The sequence below is a fragment of the Ranitomeya imitator genome, chromosome 6 (assembly GCF_032444005.1).
Source record: "Ranitomeya imitator isolate aRanImi1 chromosome 6, aRanImi1.pri, whole genome shotgun sequence".
NCBI lineage: Eukaryota > Metazoa > Chordata > Amphibia > Anura > Dendrobatidae > Ranitomeya > Ranitomeya imitator.
In genome coordinates this window covers 36,792,208-36,810,311 of record NC_091287.1, presented here as the reverse complement: position 1 = coordinate 36,810,311, position 18,104 = coordinate 36,792,208, and the positions used below count along the sequence as shown (strand labels likewise).

The following is an 18,104-nucleotide window of genomic DNA, read 5'->3' as shown; positions in this document are numbered from 1 at the left end:
TGTACAAGAGGAGGCGGTGAGCTGTGACATCACCTATTGTGAATGGTGATTCCTGTGTTATCTACTGTATATAGAGGTGTTATCAGTCATTGTACAGGAGGAGGAGGTGAGCTGTGACATCACCTATTGTGAATGGTGGATCCTGTGTTATCTACTGTATATAGAGGTGTTATCAGTCATTGTACAGGAGGAGGAGGTGAGCTGTGACATCACCTATTGTGAATGGTGGATCCTGTGTTATTTACTGTGTATAGAGGTGTTATCAGTCATTGTACAGGAGGAGTGGGTGAGCTGTGACATCACCTATTGTGAATGGTGGATCCTGTTTTATCTACTGTGTATAGAGGTGCTATCAGTCATTGTACAGGAGGAGGAGGTGAGCTGTGACATCATCTATTGTGAATAGTGGATCCTGTGTTATCTACTGTATATAGAGGTGTTATCAGTCATTGTACAGGAGGAGTGGGTGAGCTGTGACATCACCTATTGTGAATGGTGGATCATGTGTTATCTACTGTGTATAGAGGTGCTATCAGTCATTGTACAGGAGGAGGAGGTGAGCTGTGACATCATCTATTGTGAATGGTGGATCCTGTGTTATCTACTGTATATAGAGGTGTTATCAGTCATTGTACAGGAGGAGTGGGTGAGCTGTGACATCACCTATTGTGAATGGTGGATCATGTGTTATCTACTGTGTATAGAGGTGCTATCAGTCATTGTACAGGAGGAGGAGGTGAGTTGTGACATCATCTATTGTGAATGGTGGATCCTGTGTTATCTACTGTATATAGAGGTGTTATCAGTCATTGTACAGGAGGAGGTGAGCTGTGACATCACCTATTGTGAATGGTGGATCCTGTGTTATCTACTGTGTATAGAGGTGTTATCAGTCATTGTACAGGAGGAGGAGGTGAGTTGTGACATCATCTATTGTGAATGGTGGATCCTCTGTTATCTACTGTATATAGAGGTGTTATCAGTCATTGTACAAGAGGAGGAGGTGAGCTGTGACATGACCTAATGTGAATGGTGGATCCTGTGTTATCTACTGTATATAGAGGTGTTATCAGTCATTGTACAGGAAGAGGAGGTGAGCTGTGACATGACCTAATGTGAATGGTGGATCCTGTGTTATCCCCAGTGTATTGCGGTGTTATCAGTCATTTTGCTGGAGGGAGAGGATGTGAGCTGTAACATAGCGTATTGTGAATGGTGGATCCCGTGTTGTCTACTGTATATTGAGGTGTTATTGTACAGTAGGAAGAGAAGGTAAGCTGTGATATCACATATTATGAATTGTGAATCCTGTTTTATTGATAGTGTATAGATGTGTGACGATCTTTGGTAAGGAAGGGGGGCTTCAAATTGTCCCTGGAACTGGGACCCTAACTATCCCTGTTCCGGGCGTAGTCTTGAATGTAGAGAGGTCCGAGTCTCCAATATTACTATGCTCCTGTTAAACCCTGATCTGTCCCTTCCCCCACCTCATGAGGCATGGGACAGAACTATAAGGTAAACAAGGCACAAAGACAAAACAAGGATAACAGAAAGCAACAAACATACAAACACTCACCAAAGGTAGAGAGATATATAGGGAAGGATAGGAATGTACCAACAAAATGGGAATAGGACAATGAGGAAAGCATACACCCCAAAACAGCACACAACAATCTCCAGTAGCAACAATGATCTCCTTTTCAGCTAAGGAACTAGGAAGCAAAACTTTCACTGGCAATGCAGAGAAGGTCTGGCCAGGTTTTATAGGTAGAGATAATGACCAGATCAAAAGCAGCAGGAATGGAGCTGCAAGTTTCTCGCCAGCATAGAATGGGTCATTAACCTCTTCAACACCAAAGGAAACCAAATCCATTTAATATGGGACACAAACAGGCTAAATGGAAGATCTGTGATTCACAATACGTAGTGATCTTTTAACCCCAGATCTCCCAGGAGGACATGACACACTCGTGACAACAGCAGTATGAATATAAGGTCTAGTGGTCAGTTTGAAAACCGCAATATTTCTTTTTTTTTTTACAATAATGATATTAATATGTAAAATTGAAAAATTATAAAGCATTCTTTGAAATCTCTTTATAATTTTTTTTTTTAAATGGGTCTTTTTCTGGTGCCAGATTCGCTTTAAAGCAGTGGTGTCAAACTGCATTCCTCGAGGGCTGCAAACAGGTCATGTTTTCAGGATTTCCTTGTACTGCACAGGTGATAATTTAATCACCTACACAAATAATGAGTTGGTGATTAAATTATCACCTGGGCAGTACAAGGAAATCCTGAAAACATGACCCGTTTGCAGCCCTCGAGGAATGCAGTTTAACACCCCTGCTTTAAAGGTCTATTTTGCAATGTTGCAAATTATTACCTAACCATTGTGATCACTCCCTGACTGCTGAGAAACCCACTGATCCTGAGAACGGGGATTAAAATTCTCTGTGGTGCTGACCGCTCTATTTCGATGAGACATTTTGACGAGGATCGGTAGGAGTCCAGGAAATTGGACCCCCACTGATGAGCAAGTTATAACTTATCCTGCACCAAATCCTACAGACTGTGTTGTGGAAATGCTTCATTGCAAAGGGTTCTTCAGAGAAGAGTTGTGCAGCGGCCAGATATGACAATGAAAGTGATTGACAGAAAGCTGAGATCTTGGAATCAGTGCGGAAAGGATACAGAAATGGGATTGCAATCCACAGAAATCTACTAGAAGTCACAAAGGAAACCTGGAGGGCTGGAGGATGATGTAAGAGGCCACAAATTTCATAGAGAGCAGGCGGAGAGGGTGGAGAGCTGGATGGAGTGTATATATAAGTATGGGAGGAGTAGCAGACATGACAGTGTGCGTGAGAAACACAATATTACTCCTTATCTCCAGCAAATATTAACAGAAAGAGCAGCAACTCGTCACCGGGCGAGGAGGAGCCGCAGCCAGGGACACCCAATCCGGGCCATATTAGGAGAATTATTGCAATTTATTCCATACAGGGAGGAGGAACTAAGCACGTTTTCCCCGTTAGCACGGTACTTTAAGCCTCTATTCCTCAGTCCTCCTCCACGTTGTAACATCAGGACTATACAGCATCCCCTGTGGAAATATCTGCAACATTTATATTAAAGGAACCGCAAGGGTAAGTGGAAAGTAGCAAAGCGGAGCTGGAAAGACGCAGCTTGTTACTTTCAATATTGACCTAAGATTGCAACAGATTCAATGTTCGTCATACTAAAGTCATTTATACACTGTTTGTTGTTATTTTCTTAAAACCAAATAAAAAGATATTGTTAAAAAAATTAAAAAAAATTGCAACATAGTCTGGTTTTACATAGGACTGCAATTTAGTCTCAGAAAGTGAAACAAACAATTCAGCTCTGCTACATATCTAGAATTATGTTCGTTACAAGTATGCAGTATTTCATACATTGATTATTTTTTAAAATCTTTTACTCATTCGCTTGCGAGCTAATTTATTGCGTAATACAGAATATAAATGTCATAAAAATGTAGACTTGCAATGTGAACGGATTTAAAAAAAATCTACATATATTAAACTTTAATATATTATATCATTGTTTATATATATATTTATAATAACGATATATAATATTAATTAAAGCTTACTTTTATATACCTTTACCTTATGGACTGGTGTTTTGTTTGTATACATTTTTGAACAAAAGTCAGGTGAAAAAATCTATATTAAGTGATTGTCATTTAAGGAATTTTCAGACTGTGTAAGTGCAAGTAGGTACTCGCAACTTAATCTACAAGACTTTTCCTGTTGATTATTTGGTTCATATATGCCATAAATATATATATATATTTTTTCTTCTAGTAATTGAACATGGCAAGTAATCCGAATAGCGCAGCCAATGGCATCGAGGGGAAAGGGAAAGCCAATGGCCGTGGAGAAGTACAAGTGGATGTTGCAGACCCTAACCCACCAAAAAGGTGAGTTTTATAGATCTATTGATTATTATATGGAGAAAATATATATATATATAAATGCATAAAACTAAAATAAATAAATTAATAGAAATTGAAGAAGATAATAATAATAATAATAATAATACAAGAATTGGTGGCTATGTTACATAAGAACAACTGTTACATCTCAAGATAGAGGCATATATCTATTATACAGCACTATAGTAAAAAATTGATGCAGTGCGTGATTTTATTTTTTGTACCGTATGCATCTAAAAAAAATGATACCAACATGTAACAGTCGTTCAGTTGTGGCCCTACGGATACATTCGGTATATGGGCGCATATACTGATCACAAATAAAATGTCAACAGGGATTGGCGGCACACAGCTGTGATATGGCGCTGTACAAGTAGGCAGGTTTATGGGACTGCGGCTGTACCACAGCCATCTACGGTAGTTGTTTTTTTCTTGGTTTCATAAGAAATCTGACCAAGCAAGTGCGACATGTTACACTGCATTGTATCTAGAATAGAATATTGGCACCACTGTGCTGCACCGAGGCACGATATGGCGGCACATGGAATGCCTGTGCGACTCTCTGTATGTTCTGCTTTTCAGTGTCTGTGCGGACTCCTCTGTTGTGTGCACGAGGCCCAAGTTCATATTTGCTCATTTTTTTTCCTGAGCACAAGAATTTATAAGCATGAGATATACTGCATATATCAGTTATCTGGCACCAAATAAAGAATATTATATTGTAGTAGGCGGGATTTACTTATAAGCACGGCGGTGAGAAGGACGCTACACTGCAGATATTTTGCAGCTATTTAAATTGGCCTTAGGTCACACTGATATTGTGATACACGGCTCAGATTTAGTGAGATCTCTCTGTCGTAGCATCAAGAAAATAACGCTGTGTCTTGGAATCTATTATCTATCTCTGTCTCCAATAGCTATCTATGTAATATATATAAAAGTAATATAGCTGATATGTATTTATCATCTATAGCAGAGGTGTCAAACTGCATTCCTCAAGGGCTGCAAACAGGTCATGTTTTCAGGATTTCCTTGTACTGCACAGGTGATAATTTAATCACCTGCACAGAATGATTCCAGCACCTTGTGTAATGCTAAGGAAATCCTGAAAACACGCATGGTCTGAGGCCCTCGAGGAATGCAGTTTGACACCCCTGATCTAAATATTCTTTTATTTCCTTCTTTCTTTCCCTCCTTCTTTCCATTTACTTTCTTTCTCTTTCTTTCCTTCTTTCTTTCCTTTTTCTTTCTTTCTTTCTCTTTCTCTCTTTTTTTCTTCCTTCCTTCCTTTCTTTCCCTCCTTTCTTTCTTTCTTTCTTTCTTTCTCTCTCTCTCTCTTTCTCTCTCTCTCTCTCTCTTTCTTTCTTTCTTCCTTGGTTCATTCCTTCTTGATTTCCTTCTTTCCTCTTTCTTTCTTCCATCTTTCTTTCTTTCCTTCTTTCATTCCATTTTTATTTCCTTCTACCCTCTTTCTTTCATCCTTTATTTGTTTCTATCTTTCTTTCTTTCCTTCTTTCATTCCTTCCTTCTTTCTTTCTTTCCTTCGATCTTTCTTTCAATTCATTCTTTCTTTCGTTCTGATTGATCTGTCAGCGCTTGCTCACAAATTATTATTTCACGATTGATTATTTGATAACAGCAGTGAACCTGACGATAAACCTGTAGGAAATAAGTACGTGCCCCCTCGCTGTGTGGCCAGGAGGGCAGAGCTGCTGATTGTGGCAGCCTGTATATAATGTAGGGAGAAGAGCTGCCATGTACACTGACCGTCACCAGTACCATCACGATGGTGGGATTTATTTTGCAGGGATGTTCCTATAAGACATTTCTATAATATTTCCTAGTATTGGTGATTATGGCATATAAGAGATGGCAAGTCTGCCAGCACAAGTGGCAAACAGTAAAAGGAGGGGAAGTTGTTGTTGCAGGAAATGACTAATTGCATTTTTACCTCTGGAGCTTTAATGGTTTCTGTTACTATAGAAGCAGCTACAGCCGCTCACGCAAGGCCTCAGCACAGTCACCTCAGCACCTCAGGAAGTGGTTGGTCCCACACAGTGTAATTCTGACTTCTCACAAACAAATCCATCTCTACAGCCAAAATCAATCATTAGAGATCACCTAAAAAAAGTTCACATCTCTTTGGAGTCGTGGTTAATTACAAAGAGCGTCTCTCGTTGTGGAGGACCTGTCCTGTCCTGAGTTACGCGGACGACCTATTGATGTGAATGGGCACTGTGCAATGCCTAGATTCCCCTGCAGTGGCGCTGCAGAGAAACCGAACACTTACTATCAGACTTTCTCATAGATTACAGCCCATCCTCGGGCCAATCAGCAGGGAGACAATCTGTAATTATCTTCTCTTCGGCCTCCCTCTTACCAAACTTTCCCCACTCCAATCTGTCCTGAATGCTGCTGCCAGGATCATATTCCTCACCAACCGTTACACCGATGCCTCTACCTTGTGCCAGTCATTACACTGGCTACCCATCCACTCCAGAATCCAGTACAAAACTACTACCCTCATCCACAAAGCGCTCCATGGCTCAGCACCACCCTACATCTCCTCCCTGGTATCAGTCTACCACCCTACCCGTGCGCTCCGCTCCGCTAATGACCTCAGGTTAGCATCCTCAATAATCAGAACCTCCCACTCCCGTCTCCAAGACTTTACACGTGCTGCGCCGATTCTTTGGAATGCACTACCTAGGTTAATACGATTAATCCCCAATCCCCACAGTTTTAAGCGTACCCTAAAAACTCATTTGTTCAGACTGGCCTACCGCCTCAATGCATTAACCTAACGATCCCTGTGTGGCCTATTTAAAAAAAAAAAAACAATCAGGTTCCTCGCATCATGTTCTCATACACTTTATGCAGTTAATAGCCCTCTGTGTCTGTACTGCTACATACTGGTTCATGCAGCTTTACATGAACACCTGAGCCTTACACTATGGCCGGTCCGAATAACTAAAGCAATTGTTACCATCCACCTCTCGTGTCTCCCCTTTTCCTATAGTTTGTAGCTTGCGAGCAGCAGGGCCCTCATTCCTCCTGGTATCTGTTTTGAACTGTATTTCTGTTATGCTGTAATGTCTATTGTCTGTACAAGTCCCCTCTATAATTTGTAAAGCGCTGTGGAATATGTTGGCGCTATATAAATAAAAATTATTATTATATATTATTATTCAAAGGATGTATTTAGTTGACTCACCTCTAAGTGGGAATCAAGTCTTAAACTTTTTTAACCCCCTGTAGTTTCACGACGTACTGTTGCACCAAGGGGCTGAGCTTGCACCCCAAAGGGCAGCGGTGGGGAGTTTGTGTACCGATCACCCTCCCCCCCATGATGCAGGGCACCGACAATTTCCTTTTGGAGCCTTGGACCTGATGAATGTCATAATCACCACCGCCTGTACCTCCCCCAAAATATGCAATAAAAAGTTAAAAAGTTCATCTATATCCCAATAAAGTACAAATAAAAAACTTCAGCCCGCCATGGAAGCAGCAACCCCTCGCACACTTCATCATCAGAAAAATGTAAAAAGTTACGGGTCATTTTTAGTAGACAATGAATAATATACCGTAATTAAATTTTTTAAAAAGGCAGAATTGCAATTTTTTTAACCATTTCACCCACTTGGATTTTTTTTCTCGTTTTCCAGTCCATTGATTGATTGGTAAAATGATTGAAAAATAAAACCTGTGCCGCAAAAAATACACCTTCATATGTCTATCTGGACAGAAAAATAAAGTTATGGCTCTTAGAAGAAAGGAAAGAAAAATCCAAACTTCAAAAATTAATAATGGGGTTAGAAATTTTCCAACAAGTCCCTGCTTTTCGGGATGACTTTTATTATTCCAGCGATCGCTCTTTATCCAGCAACTCAGTGTCATGTTCATGGTCACACCATCATAAACATGGATCCTGAATGTTGTTTTTTTCTCTGAAGGCCTCCATGGTCAGGAGTTTTTATGGCACCACATGATCATTTTTCATTGCACAGCAAACAGTGTTCAGTGTTTTCAGCAGTTTTTGTTTAGCTCAATGTTTGCTCTCCTTCTGTAAAAAGAACATTATATTACCTGATTGCCTCTTTATAGGGCAAGCTGATTGTATCATGAATATTTATAACCCTAGAACCATAAGTGGCTAATTAATAATGACTAGAAAGCCCATTTCCATTCATGTAGACAGTTAATAACATTAATAGGTTGCGGGGCAGCGACAAGATTGTCCATCACGGTCGGGTGCTGGTTCTTTACATTGTTCACCATTGTGCCGTTATCGTACAGAGCAACTCTATGTTATAAAGCCCTGCTTCTGCCTCAAGTTACTGGATCGGAGATAACTCTGATCCTGGTAGTCAGCTCCTCAGGGGTTCATCCCTGCAATTGTGGTTACCGATGTGGCACAAGTCATAGGATCAGATATAACTCACCTTGTCATCCCTGTGATTGTGCAGTGTCGATATGCCAGGCCCGAATATTGTCCTAGTATTTCAAATCTTTAAGCACTGTCACCATTGCTATAATGGAGTTCTGAAAGACTGCAAATAAAAGGGACCAGAGGTATATCTGATCCTGGCAGATTAACCACTTTATCAAAGCCTAGCACTGGAGGTCTTATTAGATGCACCTGACTAGCTTTGATTTATAACCAGGTATTGGGTCCACCTTGTGTCAGTCTGTTGGATTTTGAGCAAGGTAAAGTGTGTTGAAGCTGGTGAGTGACCAGCCAAAATGTGAGCTATAGCCAGGGTCTTTCTCTGAATGGAGATGGCACGGGTCAGCATGGAAAGCTGAGCAGTCTGTGTGTTCGAGCTGTAGAGTTACGTGTGGAAGCTGCAGTCTGTTCAGTGTGAACTGTGCACAGAGCTGAACACTTCTGTTTGGTGTTGGAGCTCAGGCTGAAGGGAATACTGAGACTGGAAGGGCCGTAAGTCGTAACTCTTCTGTGTATAAAACTTGCCTCGGGAGAAAGGACTGTAATCTGTTTGGGCGAGCCTGCACTGACATTTATGTGCCTGCTGAATGAGCTATTTTTTTGCTGTTATAGTTTTGTGCCCAGAAGAGGCTGTTTTTGATTTTGAATCATTTTGAGTTTTAAGTAAGCAATAAAACTGCACGTTTGGCCCAAACCTCAGAGCATGAATCCCTACCTTATTTTAAGAGGTTGTGCACTACTTTTTCATTGATGACCTATAGGTCATCAATGTCTGATCGGTCGGGGTCCACTAATCAGCTGGCGTCAGCATCAGCTGCTGCAGGCCAGAGCTACAAGATTGCAGAGCTGCTCTGTCTTTCGACGAAGTGGGGTACTGGGTATTGATTTGAATAGGGGCTGGATAGGCAGAACTCTTCCGTGGCCACTAACAGAAGATATTGCAACTCTGCAATCGAACAGTTCCGGCCAGCAGCTACCGAAGCCAAGAACAGCTGATCGTCAGGGATGCCGGGTATCGGTCCCAATCGATCAGACTCTGATGACCTATCCTTAGGTTTTGTGATCAATAGAAGAGTAGTGGACAACCTCTTTATGTGTCCTCTTTGTCATCCAATGGGTCCTCCTAAGCGTCCTTATTGAGTGTCGATAGGTTACCAGCACAGGCAAGAGCTTAAAAAAAAGTAAGCAATCAAATGATTGCAGCCTCAAGTTTTCGAGTGTGCCAGAAAGAAAAAAGTAATGTTAGTTTGAGTAAAGTGTCTTAAAGAAAGTCTCCAAAAATACACAAATAATTTGCTATTTCTGTTTTATTTTTTAAATCGTCCATCATAATAAAATTAATCCACAAAAATATTCTAAGAATCTATAGAATAATTTCAACCTATAATTTATACTGCTTGTCACATAGTTTAAAAACAGTCAACCTTTCCTATAGCAACATCGATGGAAAAGTACATAAATTAGTTATTGGAATGGGAGGAAAAAGCAAGCCATAAAATATGCTTAGTTGTTAAGAATTATTCTAGTTTTAGGCCATGTTCACACGTTCAGTTTTTGTTCAGTATTTTACATCAGTATTTGTAGCCAAAACCAGGAGGGTGATAAATACAGAAGTTTCTGTTATACTTTTCCTCTGATTGTTCCTCTCCTGGTTTTGGCTTATAAATACTGATGTAAAATACTGACCAAATACTGAATGTGAGAACATGGCCTTGTGGAAATAATTCTTATCTTCGTATAAGGCCTAGTTCAAACATGAGTGATTTTTCAAGCATGCAAAAAATGGTATGAGTGTCATCAGTTTTTTTCTATCAGTCTCATAAATGTTTGGTCCGTGTGTCAGTTTTTACCATCTTTGTTTCATCAGTGATTTTTATGTTTGAATAAATGACAAAGCTTCTTGCATCCTTTACAGTGTTAATCTTGGGCAGTGTCCGGACTGTACACTGTCAGAGATCCGTGACGCTGAAAAAAACGGACAAGTCTTTGGGATTTTTTTTTTTGTGCACACATAGTCTGCAAAAAACATGGTCATGTGAACAGCTACATAGATGATAATGTATATTATTATTATTATTATTATTATTTATATAGCACCATTAATTCCATGGTGCTGTACATGAGAAGGGGTTACATACAGAGTTATAGATATCAGTTACAGTAAACAAAAAAAAACACGGATAGAACATGTATGTGAAAAACAGACGTATGAGTGAGGCCTAAGTGAAAAGTTCTATAACTTTCTAATTTTCTTAAACCACGTTCACATGTCATGGTTTAGATGCTTTTTCCATTTGTGTTTTGTTGGTTCAGATTTTAATCCACATTATGTTATTGTAGTAGATTCCAAGTGGAAAAGCAGAGATATTTTTTTGCCCCAGAACCTTATATAATAATCGCTGCAGCCAATCACTGGCCTCAGCAATCTCATGCCATCTAACCTTGTGATTGGCTGTAGCTGTCGCGCATTGTAGGTGCAGTTAATTCTTATGTTGTGATTTTAAAGCATTACCAGTATGTGGCCTTATTTTGACTGAAAATGGACGACCCTTTAAGGAGAGCCCTTCTTAAGGCTGGGTTTAAATTACATTTTGGGGCTCTATTTGCAGTATATATTGAGTGCAGAACCTGATATATACGTTAAATAGACGCCTGTGTCTGGTGCCATACAGTGACACCTGTCACTCATAGTCTATTATGTTAACCCTTTCCTGACGTGACATATATGTTGGTCACAACTCCACACATGGTGGCTGCTGGCTGTGTTACTGGCTGTCTGAACTTCATAAAAGATCACGATTTTTACTATATACTGCAATAATAATGTATTGCTGTATACATTATGTTTCAGAAAATGAAGTATTTCTGCCAGAAAATTATTGCAATTATTGCAATTACACCTGTTTTGCTTGGAACAACACCAAAAAAATAACAGAGAAAAAAAGGCAAATTGGACATAATTTCACAAAAAAAAAAATATTGGCTGGACAAAATTGTTGACACTTTTCCAAAATTGTGGGCAGGGCCGGCGTTTGGCACAGGCAGACCAGGCAGATGCCTGGGGCCCCCACCTAGAAAGGGGGCCCCCTGCTTCTGCAGCCCCTGTATGAAGTGCCCAAAGGGTGTACAGCAGTGAATAATGCTGTGCATTGCTCTGTTGTTCTGGAATGTCTCTCCCAAACCCCCCTTGAGACCCTCTCAGTGCTTTGATTTACTCATGTGGTCCGGAGCTCTGTGCTGTTTGCTGTAGGATCAAGTTTCACAGTCAGATACAGCAGGCATCAGCATAGGCTCTCACCACAGTCACTGAATTACTGCTTGCAATCTGACAGGGCGACCTCCTGTCACTACTGTCTGGATGACACAAGACAGGAATATTGTCTGCTGAATAAGGGTATTTATTATATAGAAATAAATTAATTCCCATGTGAAATAATAAGGGTAAACCATACACATATAGTACAGGTGTGCATAGGAATCAGCGTTTTTGCTGCATTTTTTTTTGCAGCCAAAGCCTGCTCTCTTGGCAGTAAAAACACTGCTTTCAAAACACCCATTTTTTAGGGTATGTGCAGAGGATCTGGAAATGGCAGCCCTTTGGATGCAGCGGACATGTGCGGTGTCCAAAGTGCTGCCATCTTTTGAACACAGAAGATTCCGCGTGTGTTCATTGATCTGTGTGGAATCCCTGCGTCCTATACATTGCAGGGGTGAGATTTCTCTTGTGGAGATTCGCGTCTACGCCATATAAATTGACATGCTGCAGCCTGGACAGACGCGCCGCATGTCCGTCTCCGCAGGTGAGGTGCAGGTGATAGTGCACGCATAGTAGAGATTTCTTGAAATCCCCTCCACTATACTGTAACATGTGGCCGCTGCGGGTTTGACACTGCACAAGTACACAGCAGCCGACCCGCAGCGTTTTCTCATTGTGGACACACACCCTTAGAGCTTTTGCTGTTTGTTTTTTACAGTATGCATTTTGTTTACAGTACATGTTTAATAAAGTTAGTGTTATTCACAAAAAACGCAGCGAAAAACAATGTTGCAACATTTGCAGCATTTTTTAATCTTTTTCATTGCTTTCTACGGGTGAAAAAAATTGCTGAAAGAAGTGACACGCTGCAGATTTAAAAAACGCTGCAGTTGTGAAATTCAGTCAGGAGAAAATAAAAGGGTTTTTGCTTGTGCTGTAAAATGCTGTCAACTTCTTATTTGCAGAAGAAAAAGCTGCAAAAATTCTGCATATGAACATGGCGAAAAGCTGCTTTTCAAAGTGCCAGCAAAACATGAGATTTCCGAAATCTCCTGCATGCGCTTGTTTTTTTTCTGACTGGATTTCAGAACTGTAGCGCTTTTTAAATCTGCAGCGTGTCACTTCTTTCAGTGTGTTTTCACCCGTAGAAAGCAATGAAAGAATAAAAAAGCTGCAGATATTGCAACGGCATTATTCGCTGCAATTTTTTAAGTGGTTTTGGTGAATTAAACTATTAGGTCAGTATTTGTAATGCAGAAACAGCAGTGGAACAATGAGGCTATGTGCACACGTTGCGGAGTCTGCTGCGGATTTTTCCACGCAGATTCCTAAAAATCTGCAGGGCGTTTTACCTGCAGATTTACCGCGGATTTATCGTGGCATTACCGCGGTTTTTGTGCGGTTTTCAACAGTGTTTTTACACCTGCGGATTCCTATTATGGAGCAGATGTAAAACGCTGCGGAATCCGCACAAAGAATTGACATGCTGCAGAAAATACAACACAGCGTTTCCGCGCGGTATTTCCCGCAGCATGTTTATGGCGGATTTTGTTTTCCATACGTTTACATGGTACTGTACAACGCATGGAAAACTGCTGCAGATCCACAGCAAAATCCGCAACATGTGCACATAGCCTGAGAAACACGTCACTACTTCTGTAGTTCTCACCCTCCTGGTTTTGGCTTACATATGCTGATTTGAAATACTGACCAAATACTCAACGTGTGAACGTGGCCTTAAACATACTGTAGACAAAACAAACATCCTCACTCCAAAAAAAGCTGAAAAAAGTGTGAAGATCACCACAAATCAAGCTGAAAAACAGGTGTTTTGAACGCAACATTTTTACTGCTAATAGGTTTTGGCTACTGAAAAAAAATGCTGCATGTGAACATAGTCTTACTCTGAAACGCTGTCTATCTGTGGTGTTACATAGGACTGCAGGTGACATCTACTAAATTATCTGTTCTCAGAGAGTTAGCACTTTTTTATCTGAAGAGTTTTAAAAAAAATTAAGAGGGGTTGGGGCAATTCTTTGTCTTGGGCCCCCAATCTTTTCTGACCCTAGCAACGCCCCTTCGTACAGCTAATAGTGGCAGACCCATTGGCCGATATAAGGCCCTTAACCCCTTTACCCCCAAAGGTGGTTTGCACGTTAATGACCGGGCCAATTTTTACAATTCTGACCACTGTCCCTTTATGAGGTTATAACTCTGGAACGCTTCAACGGATCCTGGTGATTCTGACATTGTTTTCTCGTGACATATTGTACTTCATGATAGTGGTAAAATTTCTTTGATAGTACCTGCGTTTTTGTGAAAAAAACGGAAATTTGGCGAAAATTTTGAAAATTTAGCAATTTTCAAACTTTGAATTTTTATGCAATTAAATCACAGAGATATGTCACACAAAATACTTAATAAGTAACATTTCCCACATGTCTCCTTTACATCAGCATAATTTTGGAACCAAATTTTTTTTTTGTTAGGAAGTTATAAGGGTTAAAAGTTGACCAGCAATTTCTCATTTTTACAACACCATTTTTTTTTTAGGGACCACATCTCATTTGAAGTCATTTTGAGGGGTCTATATGATAGAAAATACCCAAGTGTGACACCATTCTAAAAACTGCACCCCTCAGGCCGGCGTCACACACAGCGTAAAACAATACGGTCCGTATATTACGGCCGTAATACACTGAAAAGTCCCGAAAAAAGTGGTCCGTAGCTCCTCCGTAGGCAGGGTGTGTCAGCGTTTTTTGCGCATGGCATCCTCCGTATGTAATCCGTATGGCATCCGTACTGCGTGGTTTTCTCGCAGGCTAGCAAAACCAACATACCGCTATAGAAGTGATCCATGTGTCCCAAAAAGAAAAGAAAATATATATATACTGTCTATATATATATATATATATATATATATATATATATATATATATATATATATATATATATATGTCAGTAGACACATATATTAGAGAGAAAAGCTGGTAATTCAGTGCGGTGTACAGTAAAATCACACTGACAGCTTACAGTAGAATAGGTAGAATAAATGTGTACACATAGAATAGGTATATATATATATATATATATATGTCAGTGAGACACATATATGTATATATATTAATATTTATTCCAGCGCTAGACAGCTTGAAAGCCGGTAATTCAATTACCGGCTTTTTCCTTCTCCTTCCTAAAACCCGACATGATTTGAGACATGGTTTACATACAGTAAACCATGTATTCTCTCCATTTTTTTTGCAGATTCCACACTACTAATGTCAGTAGTGTGTATCTGCAAAATTTGGCCGTTCTAGCTCTTAAAATAAAGGGTTAAATGGCGGAAAAAATTGGCGTGGGCTCCCGCGCAATTTTCTCCGCCAGAGTAGTAAAGCCAGTGACTGAGGGCAGATATTAATAGCCTGGAGAGGGTCCACGGTTATTGGCCCCCCCCTGGCTAAAAATATCTGCCCCCAGCCACCCCAGAAAAGGCACATCTGGAAGATGCGCCTATTCTGGCACTTGGCCACTCTCTTCCCATTCCCGTGTAGCGGTGGCATATGGGGTAATGAAGGGTTAATGCCACCTTGCTATTGTAAGGTGACATTAAGCCTAATTAATAATGGAGAGGCGTCAATTATGACACCTATCCATTATTAATCCAATTGTAGTGAAGGGTTAAATAAAACACAAACACATTATTTAAAATTTTTTTAATGAAATAAAAACAATGGTTGTTGCAGTATTTTATTCAACGCCCAATCCAGTCACTGAAGACCCTCGTTCTGTGAGTAAAAAAACATAATAAACCAACAATATACTTACCCTCCGCAGATCTGTAACGTCCAACGATGTAAATCCTTCTGAAGGGGTTAAAACATTTTGCAGCAAGGAGCTGTGCTAATGCAGGCTGCTCCTCGCTGCAAAACCCCAGGGAATAAGGCTAAAAATAGATCAATGATCTATATTTAGCTTTATTTGCGGTGAGGCGCCCTCTGCTGGCTGTTCATAGATCGTGGGAAATTACCTAGAAAGCTCCCTGGCTTTCTAGGTAATTTCCCACGATCTATGAACAGCCAGCAGAGGGCGCCTCACCGCAAATAAAGCTAAATATAGATCATTGATCTATTTTTAGCCTTATTCCCTGGGGTTTTGCAGCGAGGAGCAGCCTGCATTAGCACAGCTCCTTGCTGCAAAATGTTTTAACCCCTTCAGAAGGATTTACATCGTTGGACGTTACAGATCTGCGGAGGGTAAGTATATTGTTGGTTTATTATGTTTTTTTACTCACAGAACGAGGGTCTTCAGTGACTGGATTGGGCGTTGAATAAAATACTGCAACAACCATTGTTTTTATTTCATTAAAAAAATTTTAAATAATGTGTTTGTGTTTTATTTAACCCTTCACTACAATTGGATTAATAATGGATAGGTGTCATAATTGACGCCTCTCCATTATTAATTAGGCTTAATGTCACCTTACAATAGCAAGGTGGCATTAACCCTTCATTACCCCATATCCCACCGCTACACGGGAATGGGAAGAGAGTGGCCAAGTGCCAGAATAGGCGCATCTTCCAGATGTGCCTTTTCTGGGGTGGCTGGGGGCAGATATTTTTAGCCAGGGGGGGGCCAATAACCGTGGACCCTCTCCAGGCTATTAATATCTGCCCTCAGTCACTGGCTTTACTACTCTGGCGGAGAAAATTGCGCGGGAGCCCACGCCAATTTTTTCCGCCATTTAACCCTTTATTTTAAGAGCTAGAACGGCCAAATTTTGCAGATACACACTACTGACATTAGTAGTGTGGAATCTGCAAAAAAAATGGAGAGAAGACATGGTTTACTGTATGTAAACCATGTCTCAAATCATGTCGGGTTTTAGGAAGGAGAAAGAAAAAGCCGGTATTGGAATTACCGGCTTTCAAGCTGTCTAGCGCTGGAATAAATATTAATATATATACATATATGTGTCTCACTGACATATATATATATATATATATACCTATTCTATGTGTACACATTTATTCTACCTATTGGACTGTAAGCTGTCAGTGTGATTTTACTGTACACCGCACTGAATTGCCGGCTTTTCTCTCTAACAGCGCTGCGTATTTCTCGCAAGTCACACTGCTTGTCCGTGTGTAATCCGTATTTTTCACGCTTCCATAGACTTTCATTGGCGTATTTCTTGCGCAGTACGGTGACAAACGCAGCATGCTGCGATTTTGTACGGCCGTAGAAAGCCGTATAATACTGATCAGTAAAATACGGCAAATAGGAGCAGAGGCATAGAGAATAATTGTGCCGTATTTTTTGCGAGTTTTACGGACGTAGATTCTGCACTCTTACGTCCGTAAAACTCGCATGTGTGACGCCGGCCTCAAGGTGCTCAAAACCACATTCAAGAAGTTTATTAACCCTTCAGGTGTTTAATAGGAATTTTTGGAATGTTTAAATAAAAATGAACATTTAACTTTTTTACACAAAAAATTTACTTCAGCTCCAATTTGTTTTATTTTACCAAGGGTAACAGGAGAAAATGGACCCCAAAAGTTGTTGTCCAATTTGTCCTGAGTACGCTGATACCCGATATGTGGCAGTAAACCACTGTTTGGGCGCATGGGAGAGCTCGGAAGGGAAGGAGCGCCTTTTGACTTTTCAATGCAAAATTGACAGGAATTGAGATGGGACGCCATGTTGCGTTTGGAGAGTCACTGATGTGCCTAAACATTGAAACCCCCCCACAAGTGACACCATTTTGGAAAGTAGACCCCCTAAGGAACTTATCTAGAGGTGTGGTGAGCACTTTGACCCACCAAGGGCTTCACAGAAGTTTATAATGCAGAGCCATAAAAATAAAACTAAATTTTTTTCCCACAAAAATTATTTTTTAGCCCCCAGTTTTGTATTTTCCCTAGGGTAACAGGAGAAATTGGACCCCAAAAGTTGTTGTCCAATTTGTCCTGAGTACGCTGATACCCCATATGTGGGGGGGGAACCACCGTTTGGGCACATGGGAGGGCTCGGAAGGGAAGGAGCGCCATTTGGAATGCAGACTTAGATGGAATGGTCTGCAGGCGTCACATTGCGTTTGCAGAGCCCCTAATGTACCTAAACAGTAGAAACCCCCCACAAGTGACACCATTTTGGAAAGTAGACCCCCTAAGGAACTCATCTTGATGTGTTGTGAGAGCTTTGAACCCCCAAGTATTTCACTACAGTTTATAACGCAGAGCCGTGCAAATAAAAAATATTTTTTTTCCACAAAAATTATATTTTAGCCCCCAGTTTTGTATTTTTCCAAGGTTAGCAGGAGAAATTGGACCCTAAATGTTGTTGTCCAATTTGTCCTGAGTATGCTGATACCCGATATGTGGGGGGGAACCACCGTCTGGGCGCATGGGAGGGCTCGGAAGGGA

At 40.6% G+C, this 18,104-nt stretch overlaps 1 protein-coding gene across 1 annotated transcript in view; it reads left to right on the top strand.

The window, feature by feature from the left end:
* The first annotated feature begins 3,006 nt into the window (after window positions 1–3,006).
* The window catches only part of ABCB1 (ATP binding cassette subfamily B member 1), a 65,984-nt gene continuing 50,886 nt past the window's right edge, over window positions 3,007–18,104 (top strand). Inside the window, exons 1-2 of the mRNA XM_069729458.1 lie at window positions 3,007–3,146; window positions 3,849–3,964. Of these exons, the coding sequence (XP_069585559.1) occupies window positions 3,858–3,964 (107 nt within the window). The 5' untranslated portion in view covers window positions 3,007–3,146; window positions 3,849–3,857. The remainder of the gene's footprint in view (window positions 3,147–3,848; window positions 3,965–18,104) is intronic.